We start from the raw sequence: 18,155 nt of genomic DNA, 5'->3' as shown, positions 1-18,155 counted from the left end.
TTTTTTTTCTTTTTATCATTATTCTGAAATTTCTGAAATTAATTATTTTTTTGGAATTACCACTAAGCCATTTTGTTTTTGTTTTGGGTAGCGCCATTTTTAACATAATTAGTTAAGGAATTAATGCCAAGTGATGTCATTGATGCAATATATAAGCCAGCAGCATGAAGCACTCCTTACCCTTGTACACAGATTTATGTATAGATTCTGATCAAAGTTGGTATTGGTTTATGGATATTGACCAAATAAAACCTTGACTAAAGATTCATCTTCTGATCTGTGTTTTGTCTGCCTTTGCAGCCTGGCATTTTCCACCTTTTGACAGTACAAATAGGCTTTTGCATTCTAGCATAAAGTCTGGCAGATCAAAATCAGATGGTGAGAAAACTTCACTGGCAAGAAACCATCACTGGCTGTCTAACACATACATATTTTTAAAGGATTATTTTAGAATGTAATTGTTGTTATTTGTTATTGTTGAATGGAGGTTTTGCTGTTTATTCCAATGTACTGATTGACACACTTGAAAATAAATAGTTATGTTTTCTTAGGATAACACATAGTAAATAGCACAAATACTGCACTCTTGAAGCTAATATATATTCTGTGTTCTGTTTTTCAGTTCATACATATGATGGGGAAAATCTGCTTTGCTACAACCAGTATTCTTTGTTTATAGTGGGTGCTGGAGGATTTGGAGGGAAAAGAACATCAGAAAAAGTAAAGGTAACAATCACTATAAGTAAACTCCCAGTTGCAATTTTAAAGATTAATGTATTAATAAAGAATTATATATTTTACTGAAACGTTTTAGAAGTTTTCTGAATTTAACATAGCATTCCATTGTTATACTGTACTTCACTAGTTTAAGTCAGTTTTTACTGATGAGACAATCTTTATCTTACATTTAATATTAGTTAAAGCCAGAGGTAATCCAAATGTTTATTAATTAAAGAAACAAGACTAAGACTAAATGAGTTTGTACATCATTAGTTGAAGAATAATATTGTAGTGTCAAAAGTCTTAATTGTTTTATCTTTCACTATGTGGGTATCATAAGCAATGTACTCTATGTAGAACAGATTAATTACCATTGTAAGTGCCCAAAGGATGGACTGTCACCCCAGTAGGAATGAGTGGTGATGCCTGGCCCAGGCAGGACTGGATCAATGGATCAAACTATATATGGGGGCACATCCTGGCCTGAATGGTGCTTGATCATTTTCCTAGTCAGGGTGGAAGATTAATGGATGGACTGAGGGAAGTTGACTGTCAAGAGCAGTTCCTTCCCCAGTACAATAGGTGGCAGTGATCCTCGGGCATGGCCCCAGTATGGACACCTACAGGGATCCAAGGTATTCATAGTCCTGAGGAACAACACTTTTGGGGACCTTGGTGCTGCCAAAGGGTGTTCCAGGGAGAAGAACAACTCCCTGTTTAATGGGTCTTCCAAGTGACCCAGAAGTGCTTCCACGAAGTGCTACAGGGTCCAGCATAAAAAAAGCCGATCATACTCATCCAGGCGAGTAGGAGTCATGTGTGTGGAAGAAGGACAAAGCTTGCCTGTAGAAGTGGAATGAGAGAGAAATAGAGAACGAGAAGAATTTCCTTGTATTTGTGGAAGAAACATTTTTATTGTAATGGAATATGTGTCGTGGTGGTTGTGTCTGGGGTTTGGAGTGCTATATCGTCCTCTGCTGGTTACACTGTAAAATATATTTTGCATTTATTTTATATTTATATATTGTCATGAACAGACAGACTTGTGGGGTCAAAATAAGCTTGGGACCTCTTCCAGGCAAGTTGGTAACAGTTCCAGTTGATTTTAACTTTTTAATTATTGCCCTAACTATAGATAGGGCCATTTTCAGGCATGTAGCAGTTTTTGTAGCCATTCCCTGATCTATGAAGATCAACACACTTTTCCCTCCTTATCTTTCCCATGTTGAAGAATAATAAAGGAATTTGGCCTCTGTGTAACCTTATATTTATATCCTGGTGAAACAGGGAGCCAAGGTTTACTGCTTGAAAGTTTTAACACACTCTGATTAACCTAAAAAAAATAAGTTGGCAAAAACGCTTAAGTTACACTTCGTCCATAAGGATTTTTGGCACTTTTGGATTTATTAAAAATTAATTATTTCTTGATGAAAGATTACAGTGGAACCTTGGGTCACGACCGTCTGGTCGAAACCCGATTTGGTCATGACCCGAAGTAATTTCCCCCATAGGATTGTATGTAAATACAATTAATCCGTTCCGGACCATATGAGCTGTATGTAAATATATATTTTTTTGAAGATTTTTAAGCACAAGAATAGTTAATTATACCATAGAATGCACAGTGTAATAGTAAACTAAATGTTTACTTACTTCTTCTGTAATGTTTACTTCTGCTTGAGCTGTCTCACTTGCTCGCTCACTCGCACTCTCTCTCGCTCGCTCACTGCAATGCACAGGGAGAGACTGAACATGTGTGGAAATTATCGGCGTGTACAAACTGGAAGGGAAACTGGCTTGTTTGTCACCCGAGTGTGTGGTCGTGAACAAATGCAAAAGCTTGGCGAACTTTTTGGTCATAACTCAATTTGTACGCGGTCCGAGACGTTCGTGACCTGAGGTTCCACTGTATTTTTTTTTCAGAATAAATTTATTTCGATTAAGGATTGGATTTCTCTCATTTTATTTCAGTGAGAGATTAAAATAATTTACCAAAAGATGATTTTTTACAAACCCTTTTTCTAATCTTTATCAGGAATCCCAATAATAATTGTGTTTATAATACTGCTAGAGCAGAAGAAGAGGAATTGATTAATGACTGTTTAACATATCTGAGCAGTCACAAGTAATTTTGCCTGGGTTTTCTATGTGCTTTTCAAGTATAAAGAGGCAGTTTGAAATTTGCCCTATTCTGATTTCTCTTTGATTACATCATTTTGTGAGTGTAAATATTCAATTTCTGTGAAGGGCTTTGTTTTCAACTGTTCACAAATTATATGCATTTCATGCTTTTCAGATGCACAATAGCAAAAAAAAAGTACATTTATTTATAATTATTATTTAAAACACATATATAGAACAAACATACACATATCAATGCATAATTTGTAATATATGTTTTAATAAATTTGAATATATATATTTTAATATGGATATTAAATCTTTTTTTTAGTAAATTTGATAGCCCTATTGCAGAAGTTTATTTTAACTTATTTACAGTTAGGTCCATAAATATTTGGACAGAGACAACTATTTTCTAATTTTGGTTCTGTACATTACCACATGAATTTTAAATGAAATAACTCAGATGCAGTTGAAGTGCAGACTTTCAGCTTTAAGTCAGTGGGGTGAACAAAACGATTGCATAAAAATGTGAGGCAACGAAAGCATTTTAACACAATCCCTTCATTTCAGGGGCTCAAAAATAATTGGACAAATTAAATAACTGGGAATAAAATGTTCATTTCTAATACTTGGTTGAAAACCCTTTGCTGGCAATGATAGCCTGAAGTCTTGAACTCATGGACATCACCAGATGCTGGGTTTCCTCCTTTTTAATGCTCTGCCAGACCTTTACTGCAGCGGCTTTCAGTTGCTGTTTGTTTGTGGGCCTTTCTGTCCAAAGTTTAGTCTTCAACAAGTGAAATGCATACTCAATTGGGTTAAGATCAGGTGACTGACTTGGCCATGCAAGAATTTTCCACTTCTTTGCTTTAATAAACTCCTGGGTTGCTTTGGCTGTATGTTTTGGGTCATTGTCCATCTGTATCATGAAACGCCGCCTAATCAATTTGACTGCATTTAGCTGGATTTGAGCAGACAGTATGTCTCTGAACACCTCAGAATTCATTCGGCTGCTTCTGTCTTGCGTCACATCATCAATAAACACTAGTGTCCCAGTGCCACTGGCAGCCATGCACACCCAAGCCATCACATTGCCTCCACCGTGTTTTACAGATGATGTGGTATGCTTTGGATAATGAGCTGTTCCACGCCTTCTCCATACTTTTTCTTGCCATCATTCTGGTAGAGGTTGATCTTGGTTTCATCTGTCCAAAGAATGTTTTTCCAGAACTGTGCTGGCTTTTTTAGATGTTCTTTAGCAAAGTCCAATCTAGCCTTTCTATTCTTGAGACTTATGAGTGGCTTGCACCTTGCAGTGCACCCTTTGTATTTACTTTCATGCAGTCTTCTCTTTATGGTAGACTTGGATATCGATACGCCTACTCCCTGGAGAGTGTTGTTCACTTGGTTGGCTGTTTTGAAGGGGTTTCTCTTCACCATGGAAATGATTCTGCGACCATCCACCAATGTTGTCTTCCGTTGACATCCAGGTCTTTTTGCGTTGCTGAGTTCACCAGTGCTTGCTTTCTTTCTCAGGATGTACCAAACTGTAGAGTGTGCCACTCATAATATTGTAGCAATTTCTCGGATGGGTTTTTTCTGTTTTCGAGAGCTTAAGGATGGCTTCTTTCACCTGCATGGAGAGCTCCTTTGACCACATGTTGCCTGTTCACAGCAAAATCTTCCACATGCAAGCACCACACCTCAAATCAACTCCAGGCCTTTTATCTGCTTAATTGATAATGACATAACGACGGACTTGCCCACACCTGCCCATGAAATAGCCTTTGAGTCAATTGTCCAATTACTTTTGAGCCCCTGAAATGAAGGGATTGTGTTAAAAAAATGCTTTAGTTGCCTCACATTTTTATGCAATTGTTTTGTTCACCCCACTGAATTAAAGCTGAAAGTCTGCACTTCAACTGCATCTGAGTTGTTTCGTTTAAAATTCATTGTGTCTATGTCCAAATATTTATGGATCTAACTGTATATTGCATCAAATATTGTCACTTTGCTTTGAAATGCCTCAGAAATGGCTGCTAGATGGCACTGAGCTTTAGTGAGTAACATAACAATGAACTGCCCCCTGTCTTGACAGGCAAGGGCCTATATATATATATTAATCACAATTACAATAACGACTGCCACAATATACTAATTGTGAAAAATGGCAATTTCTGCATTCCATTTAATAATCTCGGTCTGTCAGGAATCTAAGTTTCTCATTTAAAGTCTACTCTAAACAACAAATGAGTGTTGTAATCAAGCACAAACACATTCACTAAGTGCAAGTGGGTTTGCGAATCAGAGGCACTGACATCATATGAATAATTGATGGTGACTGTGATGAACATATTTTTAAAAGTCTGATCCCTAACAATATCTTTTTAAAACATTTCCTCCTTTTCTTTGCAACAGCCTCCAGAAAATTTGAGAAGTAATGTTGACCCTACACTTATTAGTTAGAATGCCAAAATGAAGAGAATTGTTAGTAATTTGGGATTTTGTTTTCAATATCAAAAATGTTGTTCTAAAAGGCATGCTAAGCAAACCTTTGCAGCACTACAACCAAACGTTTGTGCAACTGTCTAAAATTCAAGCACATAGTTCTATATGGAGAGTGCATGAAAGATAAGCTATCAGTAGCAGCACCAAGTCCTAGTTAAGTTAAGTCAGTGACACTGATAACCGTCTTTGTAATACATTTCTGTATTCAGCAAGCTGTCAAAAGCAAATTTAGATGAAAGAAGCCATCACATGTTATTTATCAAAAGACAAGGCTCTTTTTACAACTGTGCCCAGCAAAGGTTTTAAAAAAATCATCAACAGCCGAGTCAACAGATATGTCATCCTCTCTCGCAATTATTTTTCTGAAGTTGCATTACCTTTATGTTATTCCAGATTAAAATGGATCTGAAACAACTGTCAGTTGACTTGTAGTTAAGTAGAACTATGGAAGCATGCGTGAGCATAACATTTTATTATATTGAGGAATTTACTCTGAAAACCAGATGCTTGTAATGCTGCTCCCTTAAATGAATGAGTGTGCCTTTCCTTACTCTACTTTCCTCAAGAGTTGAGGTACAATTGCTCAAGGACTGAGTCTAGACCAGAGCTTTGGCAGGGGCAGGTAACAATGTGTCATTATTCAAATACTTTCTGAGTTTTCTATATATTAATTCTAGATTAATGCAAGTTTAACCTACCAATGTTTCATATTTTTCCACATTTTAACTTTTTGAGTGGTGCATGGTAGGTGTGGCTGTGTTTTTAGAGGCAGCATTTGTTTTTTGTTTAAAATAGGAATGTTTGTGTTACACTTATTTAATAATTATTTGTATATGATTTGATGTTTTTAAAATCGTTGACACACTTTTTTAATAAGTGTGCTTTATCTTTATTGTAAAACTAAAAACAAACAATATTAAACACTATTTTTTTTTCAACTAATCCATTGTTTTAACAGTTTCACATTAACAACTTTTTAATTTGTTTTTTGCAAAATGGACATTATACTGTACTGAATGTATACATGATACAGAATATGCAGTAGGGCAAAGTACAAATTTCACTGTAGTGGTGTTAATTGAAATTAATATTTGCATTTATACAGTGTTTTTCAGAGAAATGCATATTTATTATTAAGATCCTCACTTTTTGGTAGCATTAAAAAACAAAGATGTTTAAATATATCAGAGTCAATTAAATTTAATATTAATTTGAGCAGAGTGAGGTTACAGATTGTTGTTCTTGCTTGGGTTTGGTTTCTCTCTTTTATCAGCTGCTGCTAGGATGGGATCCAGCTTCTTGTAAACATAAAATTTGAATAAACAGATTCCTTTGATAAATGATGTGATTTAGGAAGATGAATTGGCTCAGGACTGATGTCCTTCACACATTTGTATTTTCAACATTTTATTTTGTACACTTAAAGTCTCTATAGTATATACGTTATGAATGTTACATTGCCCATTTGGAAAATATATGTGACTGATTAATTTACATAACGCACTCATTTATTTATTTATTGATGTTTTGATCTGTCATGATTTATGTTTGGCGTTAGGAATGGTTTCTATCAAATATGAGTACAGAGAGTTGTTGAGAAAATAAACTGCAATGTGTCAATATGACACATCTTTATATATTTGCTTTTTATTGGTGTATATTTGTCTGTTTTTTTTTTAAATCTCTGATAAGTAAGCTGATATAGTATTTGAATAGCATATTAGAATAACATAAAATATTTGAGGCCCATTATAACTAAAAACTGTGATATATGATCACCCTGATATTGTGTATATCTTATTTGTTTCGCTTCTGATGCTTGGTTTTAACTTAATTAACTTTGTTTAGGGTACAGTAAAGCCACCTAACAGAGCCCCAGATGCTGTTGTGACTGATGTAACAAGTCAGGATCAGGTATGTCTTGCCGTTTATATTATTTTAATATTTTTTAAATTTGTGACTAAAAAGTAGAAACTGTTTTTTTTGTGTAGTAGTATATTTATATGAAAATTAAAGGTGTATATTTACATGAGATAAAAGAAGGAAAAGTGTGCAGTCTGAAATGAAGCTTGCACGTAAATCTCCAGCTTACCAACTTTTAGGCCTCTTCAGACACTTTCATACATTCATCCATGCTTGATTTTAAGCATAGTAGCGGATGATCATTGTATTCTACTTCAAACTTTTATTTCATACAACGCCCATTATAGAATACATAATTGCAAATTTACTTCACAAACCTAGACGCTAGTTATTCAAGGCACCAAATGAAAAGTGCATTGGTGTTGTAAAGATTTGAAGACCATAATATACATGTAGCCTCCTTAGCGTTAGACCCGAGCATTACTCGGGCTGCTAAAACTGTGCTAAAAGTGTTAGTCCCAGGTATCTCTTGGGCAACTGTACAGGTGCGTCTTGTGTAAATGTTAGAACCAAGAATCACTCTGGCTGTAAAAGAGCTGTCAGTGCTGCCATTCTTTAGAGATATTATGTCTGAATGCAGGTTTTCACTAATTATGAAATATCTGCACTTTACCAATAATGAATTTTGTTGATGAGAATACCTATCCAGCACCCACACTGAAGAAAATTTGGGAGATATACCAGGCCACTGTGGTAAAATTTCGGAGCATTTACATTCCGGACCGCGATGTCAGCATTGATGAAAAGTGTCATAGCTTATAAGGGCATACTGTCATGGATACAGTACATCTCATCAAAAAGAGCAAGATTTGGCATAAAATTTTACGAGCTTTGTGAATCTAAAACGGGATACATTTGGAGTTCAGTTTTGTACACAAGGAAAGGAACAATGTTTGATCCAAAATACAATCCGTATGGAGTTGCTACGTCATCGTGACGACTTTGATTGATACTTTGCTGGATCAAGGTTACTGTGTAACCATGGACAATTTTTGCACTTCACCAGAGCTATTTGATATCTTGCTAAAAAAAAAAAGACTGACTCATATGGAACCTAACTGTCATGGCATGCCTGAAGACTTTGGCAAAGCTAAATTATAGCAAAGTGTGCTAGTAGGTTGGCAAAAGGGTAAAGTGCTTGCGCTGAAATGGAAGGGCAAGAAAGATGTTTGTCTTCTTAGCATTGTACATAATACAGCTACAGTCACTGTACCGGCAAAAGGCAACAAGCACTTTATGAAGCGTTGTGCTGTAGTCGACTACAATAGCACGATTGGCAGTGTAAATCTCGTGGATCAAGAATTGTAAAAGAGCTGGAGCGGAGGAAACAAAAGAAATGCTACATAAAGATAATGCTTTGAGATCAAGATATATTTTGCCCCTCTGTGTGACAGATGGCTCAGACAGTGTAGCAGTTACAGGCCACTTTTACACCAGTAGTTGGCTTATTATAGAGAAAGTGCTGTTCACACATGTGCTCACATCTTCAATAAGGTTGTGGCCAGGTGTTCCCATTTTTTGTCGGCTCACTTGGAGTTTTTTGTAGGCAAGGTCACTTCTTTTGAAGATTCCAACAATACATTTCGTAGCCCCAAATAATGGTTCCATCGGCGCTTGAGTGCTTCAATGCAGAATTAACCACCAGATGCAAAAGTGTAGCCTTTGCTGTGCATACTGGACCACCCATTCTTCTCTTCCAGTATTCTTGCTGCAGCCACAATATTGGCACCATTTTTATGCACAAGGGCTATCATTTTGTTAGGAGAAATGTCAAACCTGGTGGTCATTTTCTCCATCCACTCCATAATGTTGGATCCTATATGCTATGGCTCCAGTGGTATGGTGGTAAGTCAGAGCAACATGCTCCTGTAATCTGCAGTGTAATGGCATGTAATGCCTAGGTAGGCTATAGTGGCCACACTTGCCCATATCTGTTGTGAGATACATTTTTCTTTTGGCAGATTTTATGCCACTCTTTCACTTTTCTCCATCAGTTTGGTGAAATATGTCCTTGATGCAAGAGTGTAACCACGATTGAGCTTCTAAACCATGGCTTTGAATCAAACATCTTCCACCATCAAAAGTGGCCTCATATCGGTATATATACTTATATATATATATATATATATATTATATAATATGTATAATATATATATATATATATAATATATACATATATGTAAAATAATGATCAGTCAAAAAAACCATCATTACAACATTGCAAACATTGATGTTTAATATTACACTCAACAGCCTTCCCCTGCCCCGTTCAGAGAACAAAGAATCTTTTATTAGGTTGTGTGTTTCTTGTATATTGAAATGTCAAAAGACCTAGAAATTCAAGTAAAAGGTTAAGCAGGTTGCCAGCAGATTTATTTTAGAACAGCATTAAAGAATTGTGTGCTTGGTGTGTGGGTGTGTTTGTGTGTGTCCTGCGGTGGGTTGGCACCCTGCCCAGGATTGGTTCCTGCCTTGTGCCCTGTGTTGGCTGGGATTGGTTCCAGCAGACCCCCGTGACCCTGTGTTTGGATTCAGCGGGTTGGCCAATGGATGGATGGATGGATTAAAGAATTCTTGCCAAGAGATGGTTATTACAGAACCAGGCACAGCATAATATATGTTCACCATCTTAGTAAAAGAGCTTTAATAGAGGCTTTTAAGAAGACCAAAATTAATTAGGTAGCTGAAACCTTAACAATTGTTAAGCAGAGTTCCAATATTGCCCACATATTTTTATTAAAAAATGTTTGCTTGTTCTGTAATTTAGACTTACCCTGCCATATGATATTTCTGTGTTTATAAGTGTGTAATTACAAGCCAAAATGAATCTAAACTATCTTCTCCCTGCTATCTTCAATCCCTGAACAGGATTTGAAAATGAATTGGGTTGGGCATTGAATGGACACAAATAGAGATTGCATATAAACAAGTTGACTCTGGCTGTCAGTCCAGCACAAGAGAATCTCTTAGAACTCCCACTGATAGAATTCCAAGAAATAACATTGCTAATGCTTTGCAGACATTTAAGTAAGTAGTTCATATGCAACTCAACTTTGAGTAATCACAGATTTAATTGTGTAGTATTAGAAGTAGGCCTGTACCTGTATTTGGTTACCCAGCACACCAAAGTGACATGTCCCACATATGAGTAAAATCTAAATTACCAATTTTTTATTTCTCTCTCCTTTTTTCTTAAATGAATCACAGCATCCAGAATTGCTAAAATGCAATCATCCAGTAGTGATTAAAATTTTAATTTTGGGAATTAGCAGGAGCATGAAGAAATGTATGTGTAGTGAACACTGAAAACCTAAATAACCCATAGGAAAATTCAATGCTACCTAGATGGACCAATAAGGACCAACAAATCAAAATCGATTTTATTGGATATTCTTCGAAGTAACGATTGGAGGGTTTTGCCCTAAGTTAGAGTTACAATGTTTTTGGCACAACTGCTTCAGAAAAAAAAGATGTTGCACCATTAGTGACCTTAAGTAAGAGTTATAACAAGCAGTGTCATTGAAGATAGATATCATTTAAAAAATTAAATGTGACTTCTGCAGTTTGGACTCAGTTTGTTTTCTAATTAAATGATAAAGAAGAACCAGAAAATGTAAACGAGGCAGTTTGCTGGCATTGCCAAGTAAAAGCAATTTACGGACACACTTGAAGCACAATCACCCTGCTGGTTTTGCTCAGCTGATGCCTATGCTTCCTTATAATCATCATGCACATCCATGCACCTTTGGTTTTTTAAAATAGGTGCTTGTACTTTTGGTGTGATTTATTTTTAATTGTAGCCTTTTATTTTTTATTTAGAAGCAAACATTTGCAGTGGATTATTTGTTTAAATTTGCACTCCTTATTTAAATGAAAACGTTCACTATTTTCAAATAAAACCATATTTAAATCACTGGTTTAAATTTAAAAAAATCAGCCACAACAGTACCATATGCTAATTCCACTGCAAACCACCAGTATAACCATCTACCAGTAATATTTTTTTCTAAGTTATTTAAATAAGATAAATGTATTACTAGCACTAGCCATTATTGGGAAAAGAATGACCAAAAATGTTTAATTCATTCTAAGCTTAGACAATGTTTTAATACAAATGATTATGTCTTTCCTTATTATTATCATTATTATTTTTTCTTTTCCACTCTTTTCTTCAATGTACACCATTTTCTTTAATCTGATTTTATTTATTATAGTTTTATGTTCAGTATTCTTTAAGTAGTCTGATATTTTTACTTTTTATTATTATTAATTGTTATTAATTAAATTGTTCTTATTTTGTATTGTTTTTTCTTTTGTTTTATTATCTCATTTTTTTTATTTTTTTTTAATTCATAGTGCTTTATATTTATTAACGTCCATTGTGGTGGTATTATTATGATTACTACCTCCATTATACAGTATCTTTTATTATTATTATTAGATAACACATTAAGCAAAATTTTAGTTAGTAGTGAAGTCATCAGCTGTCTCTAGAAGGCAAAAGTGATATATCTTTCCCAAAGTAATTTCTTTTCAGAGAATCCCCATATAAATTAACAAATCAGGATAATTTTGTATTCTATTCCTCCCTTGTATGGTATTTAATTTTTAGAAGGCATAAAGTTTGTTGACCTTTTGTTAATCATTATAACATGTAAGCAACCTTTCAATCGTCTTTGTTGAAAATGTGGAACTCCTTCATTATGCTTATTTTTTATTTACAATTTAGAAACTGTCTCTATTAATTCTATGATGCTTACCACTAGATTGTCTCAGGCAATGAAGGGAAAAACACCACTCTTTTAAAATCTCAGACAAGGTGTGTAATTTGATTATTCACAACATTCATTTTTCACTAATCTTTGTAATACTTGCTGTAATTTTCTTAAAACTGTGCATCAACTACAGCTCTTCAGATTAAAATTATCTAAAATATATCAAGAGGTTGGACACTTATTGTGAATGATGCCATTGTAGGTAATGTTTTTTTCAATGTACTTTAAAAAAAAAAAAAATTGCATTTATTCTGTCACTGATAGTTTATTTTATATTTTGAAGTGTTTGCTGAAATTGCTATTTGAGAATAAAATGCAGCAGTGAAGGAAACATTATTTTCAGAATGTACAGTAATACCTTAAATAAGAAAGTGGATGTATTCTGGGACTTTAGGTAGTTATAAGAGGAAAATTTAACTTAAGCGAAATGTGGATATATCTTGTAATTACTGCTGGCTTACTGCTGTTGGCGAGCTGCGTGTTCTTCTTGTCGCTTGTTGTTGTTTTAAGAGCTGGGAGCACATGAAGTGTGTCTGCCAAATGCATTCCAACAACTGCTAGTTTAGACGTCCGTGAACTTTTTTTAAGTGTTGTCTCACTGTCTTGTCTCGCGTGACATTAAAGTGTCTCTCGCAGGACGTGATATTGCCTTCAGAGAAGATCACGTCTCGTCTCCCTCCCAAGATTTTTTTTTTATAATAGAGAGATGACAGAGATTAGCCTTTATTACATCACTAGTCATTAAGCCCGTTAAAATAATGGGCGCTAGAACAGTAGTGCATAAACATTAGTAGGAACAGTCTATATTAAATGGCAAGGGACTTTGACCTCTTTTTGTTGGTCATATTTTTCTTTCTTTCAGCCTTTCTTTTGTTGATGTTTACTTGCTGAGCTGACCGTTCTTCGTGGGCTGCCGCCGTGCATTGTGTGTCTTTAATTTTCTGTGACACTAATACTGTCTTGTATGTCCGCTGGCTTGTACGTCCGTAATATACCTTTAATTTTCTCTGGCGGTAATACAGGCGTGCGCGTCGGTAATATGCCTTTAATTTCCTCTGAGAGTAATACTGGCTTGTATGTGTCTGTAATATGCGTCACTGTATTGTGTACCTTTAATTTCCTCTCGCAGTAATACTGGTTTGTATTTCCGTAAAATGCCTGTAACTTTCTCTGACAGTAATATCGCACATCGCACCGTGCCCCGCGCATGCGTACTTCACCAGAAGACACACACACACGGACACCTGGACGCACACAGGGATTTTATTAAAGAGGGTAGTTCACATTTACACTGAAGTAGTTACGGGGTTATTTCATTTTAATTTAAATTTTTACAGCATTTTTTTGTGCGCAGACTTTGAAGATGAAATTGCAAATGATTTTGTTTTTTTAATGCGAATAATATCTGAAAACATCTCCCAGAGACTATGTGCTACCAAAAATTGATTAATTGAATAATTAATTAAATTTATTCAGTACTAATTATTGTTTTTAAAGCAAAGATTTAACTGCATGAAGTGGAAATAGAATAAACAAAACTCAAAAGAAACAATTTAAAATGATAAAACTAGAGAAAATTAAATTAACCACACAATACTAACAATAAAAAAAAAATAAATGTATCAAAGACTAAAAATAAGGACAAGAAAACCAAAATTAACCAAAACTAGAAACTGATCATAAATTAGCAGTGAATAACTAAAGAAAGCAGGGAAGCAAAATAAATCTTTAGACCAACAGAATTGGTCAAACAATACAAAATGTAGTTTTAGCAGTACCTGCAGTACTTGATTTAACAGGGTAAATATCTAAAACTGAAATGAAAAATCCAAAAATGGAACAATCAGATTCCAATATATTTTATTCAGAGTAAAGAAACAAATCAAAACTATAACTATAACTTTTTTTACAAGAACTTGAAACTTGCCTGTATATTATTTGGTGCTTCCTTTTGTTTTTTTTAAAACATTTTTGTTTTTTGTTTTTGTTCTTTATTTCGCCTTATACAATTTCTTGTATTAGGAATTTGGCAGTTTTCGCATACCCCTTGGGGTCAGAGCGCAGGGTCAGCCATTGTACAGCGCCCCTGGAGCAATTACAGGTTAAGGGCCTTGCTCAAGGGCCCAGCAGAGCAGTGGCCTTTTTTTGGCAGTGACGGGGATTCGAACCGGCAACCTTCGGGATACCAGCGCAGATCCTTAGCCTCAGAGCCACGAACATTTTACATCTATTTTAAAATAATTATACATTTTATGGTTTATAAGAAATATAACAGTCTTTAGTGCTGCTGTGTTATGCATTTAGCATCCTAGGGTTTTTTGGTAAATGAATAGAACACTGAATCATGAGGAAAGTCCAGGTAGACATGAGGAGAATGTGTCAACTACTCATGGGCAGTGATTGGGTATGTAATGCGAACAGATGCAGTATCCAAGAGAAAGCAGTTCTAATTTATGTACCACATAAATGCATACAGTATTGGTTAGTGCTACCACTTCTCAGATCCAGCATCTTAGGTTCAAATCTAACTGTTAGATTTTATTATTTAATTTAAATTACTGTGTACTAGTGCTGGGCGGTGTACCAGTTCATACAGAAAACCGTTTTTTATTTTTGTTATGATTTTTCTTATACTCCAACACCGGTTTAAATTGCCTAAACAACGTTCGGAACGTGGCGCAGCGGGAAACTGTTTAAGGAGGACCTTTTTCACTGCTACACGGCTAAACACATGCAACGGAGTACATGCGTTAGTGGAGCTACACCGCTAAACACATGCAATGGAGTACATACAGTAGTGGAGGTATTGCGTGGTCAAAATGGACAGGGAACATTCCGAAACTGAAGCTGTAGCAGACGATAAAGTTGAACATGATGACACAGAAGAACTTTTGCTGGAAAAAGGAGCCGTGTCTGTTGTCTGGAGATACTTTGGATTTAAAAGGTCGGATGTGAACCATTATGTCCAAATTTGTGAATACTGTTTCTATACTACTGGATAATTCTGCAAGCCAAGTTGTACTTGTCTTATTTTTTTCAATACTGTGTAAAAGTGTGACGACATGTTGACTTTATTCTCGACATTTCCAATTTAATCTTGACGCTTATGACGAGAATAAAGTCAACATGTTGACTTTATTCTTGTAATTTGTTATTAAATTAGAATTTAATTTAAGTAGATGAAACTTAATTTCATCTTAAAATGAAAATTTAATTTGCTAGATTTTCTCAAACCCCATCATAAGTTATGTAGCATATTAAATGCTTTGTGTTAAGTGTTCCCGGAGCCATGTTAATTGCTACTGCTTCTTAAACTCACTTCCCCTTGCACTAAGAGGAGGCGCTGGCAGCACACAGAATACATTAATTTCATGATATTCCTGTTCCCTGAACATTTAGAATGCTAAGATAAATACTTGATATAATTTTCATGATGAAATGCATTAAAACATGTATTAATCATGTGGGGGCACAGTGGCGTGGAGGTTGCACTTCTGCCTCGCAGCAATGGGGTCCCGGGTGTTCCTTGCTTTGAATTTGCATGTTTTTCTGGTGGGTTTACTCTGTGTGCTTCAGTTTCCTTTCAAAGTCATATAGAATGTGGGGTTTTGTTATGCTAAATTAACCCTGCTAGTGTATGTACTGCTCGTATTCACCCTGCAATGTGCTGGCGCCCCGTTCAGGATTTGCTCCTGCCTCACACACAATGCTTGTTGGGATGGGCACAACCCTGAATGGACGGCATAATTAAACATGTATAACGAAGATTTTTTTTTTTTAAGTTCTGAACACTCCGTGGTCTAAGTTTATAACTAGTTTTCATTTCACAAATACGTTTATCGTGTGGTGATTGGTTATGTGGAGAAAGAAAAAGGAAGGATAGGAACTGGGGGTTTGGTACATCAGACAGACAGCACGCATGCAATAAAGAAAGCCTGCTCAGAAGAACATCCATTAAATTCTGTGTTCGTGTCTCCGAACACCAGATCACGAACCCAACATTTACACAATATTTCATTTAAACCTGTGCAATACCCATTCATACATCCAGTTTTTTGGAGCCTCGTCACACCTGCCATAAAGTTCTCTACACTGAACGTAGACCTGGGACCCCTTACTGCGAGGGAGCAGCACTACCGTGCATGTTTAATACCGGCTTTAATGCATTTCATCCTGAAAATGATTTCAAGTATTTATCTTAGCATTCGAAATGTTCAGAGAGCATGAATATCATGAAATGAATGTATTCTGTGCAGCAATTGCTGCTTGTGCCTCCTCTTAGTGTAGAGGAAGTCAGTTTAAGAAGCGCGTACAGCAATTAACAACTGTGTTGGGGAACACTTAACACAAAGCATTTAATGTGCTACATTAACTTATGATGGGGTTTGAGAAAATCTAATAAATTAAACATTGATTTTAGGATGAAGTTTAGTTTACGACATTCTACTTTAATTACAAAATAAATTATGAGAATAAAGTGGAAATGTCGAGAATAAAGTCAATATGTCGACTTTATTCTCGACATATAGTTTTTTTTTCTTCCCTGTGTCTGTATTTTTTTTTCTTTACTGTGGCCCTAATACACGTCCGTGGGGCTATACCACAAATAGCGTTATAAATACAAGTTGCAGTTTTATTATTTACTAGCCGGCACCCGCCGTAGCATATGGCGGTGTAAGAATAGGAACGGAAAACGGTGAGAAAGGAATTCAGAAATCAAGAAGAAATAAATACTTCTTGAAAACGGTGAGAAAGGAATTCAGAAATCAGGAAGAAATAAATACTTCTTGAAAGACACAGTGTGCATGTAGAATATCCAGCCAAGCAGGATTACATGTGAAAGTGATAAATAAATCAGGCTTTCCGAATTTACGTACTATGGCCATGGCATCCTGGTAGTTTTGTTGCATGTATCTTGGACTTCCTGGAAATGTGGACGGTAATATGATCATTTTGCCTACACGTATGTTGTTATTTTCAGAGTTTGCTTGCATTGCATCTGATAGTTCCACACGCTGATCTTGTTGATGTAATCTGAGATAGTTGAGACGCACGCCCTCTGTTTTAACATACGCATCTACGACGTACTGTTCGAATAGTTTGCCGCTGGAGTGTGTGGAAACAAAAAAAGATGTAATTGAACAAAATGTATGTGTGTATAGAAAATAGGACAGAGTGATGAAACTTGTTTGTGTTTTGCGTACGTGACAAGAAGCATGTATACTTTCTGGAAGTTTCTTTTGATGATGTGTGTGACAAGAAAATATACCTTTAGGGTAATGACTTTACAAAATTGGAAAAGTACAATGAGTCAGGATGCTATTTTTTGCTTACGTGGTCAACGATCAGGAGATTAGAAAGGTATAAAAGAACAAGGACATCTGCGCTCGAGGCAGATGAAGCGCGGTGTCCTGGGACTGTGTTTCTCTGACATTTTACCCTTGCCTGGTATGTATTAATAAAAGGTTTTGACTAATTTTAATTTTCTTCTCTGTCTTCAGTCACAAAAAGTGTCCACAGTTTTGGCGCCCAAACGTGGGGCAAGAGACGGCCGGTCGACTCCTCCGGCAAGACCATTTCAGTGATCCGTCTTACCAGCGGACTGCCGTCAACTTCAGCTCCGGCAGCAGAGCATGCAGCTCCGGCAAAAGTTAGGACTGCCTTGTCCTGAAACAGTTCTTGCGTGAGGAGCCCCTGGTCTCCTCTTTGCTACATCCACGGTGACTGAACGGATTTCCAGACAGAGCTTGCACATTTCCAGGCTGGGGTAAGCACCGGGGGATTTCCGAATATTTTTTATTTTCTAAATAACGGGAGGGCGAGTTTCCTGTTGACCGTCTAGTCATACTCATATCTCAACGGGTTGCTTAAGGTGATGGAGACTTGAACCGAATCGGACACGAAGTCACCTGAGCTGGAATCCAGGGATGTGAGCGGACAGGCTAACGGGACGAGTAACGGGGTGGTATGGAAATAAACCGAAAAGAGCACAGATTACAGGATTGCTGTTAGGAACGAAATGACACGTAGCGCTATGGAAGATATGTAGCTATGGAAGATATGTAGCGCTATGGGAAAATAAATAAATCTACATACGGAATAAGC

General features: G+C 36.1%; 1 protein-coding gene across 1 annotated transcript in view; it reads left to right on the top strand.

Moving 5' to 3' along the window:
- Positions 1-18,155, top strand: part of hsd17b4 (hydroxysteroid (17-beta) dehydrogenase 4) — a 228,134-nt gene that overhangs the window by 127,990 nt on the left and 81,989 nt on the right. The window contains exons 16-17 of the mRNA XM_051929986.1: positions 623-726; positions 7,201-7,266. Of these exons, the coding sequence (XP_051785946.1) occupies positions 623-726; positions 7,201-7,266 (170 nt within the window). The remainder of the gene's footprint in view (positions 1-622; positions 727-7,200; positions 7,267-18,155) is intronic.

This window comes from Erpetoichthys calabaricus, chromosome 7, assembly GCF_900747795.2.
Source record: "Erpetoichthys calabaricus chromosome 7, fErpCal1.3, whole genome shotgun sequence".
Taxonomy (NCBI): domain Eukaryota; kingdom Metazoa; phylum Chordata; class Cladistia; order Polypteriformes; family Polypteridae; genus Erpetoichthys; species Erpetoichthys calabaricus.
This window is presented reverse-complemented; position numbering and strand designations above follow the sequence as displayed.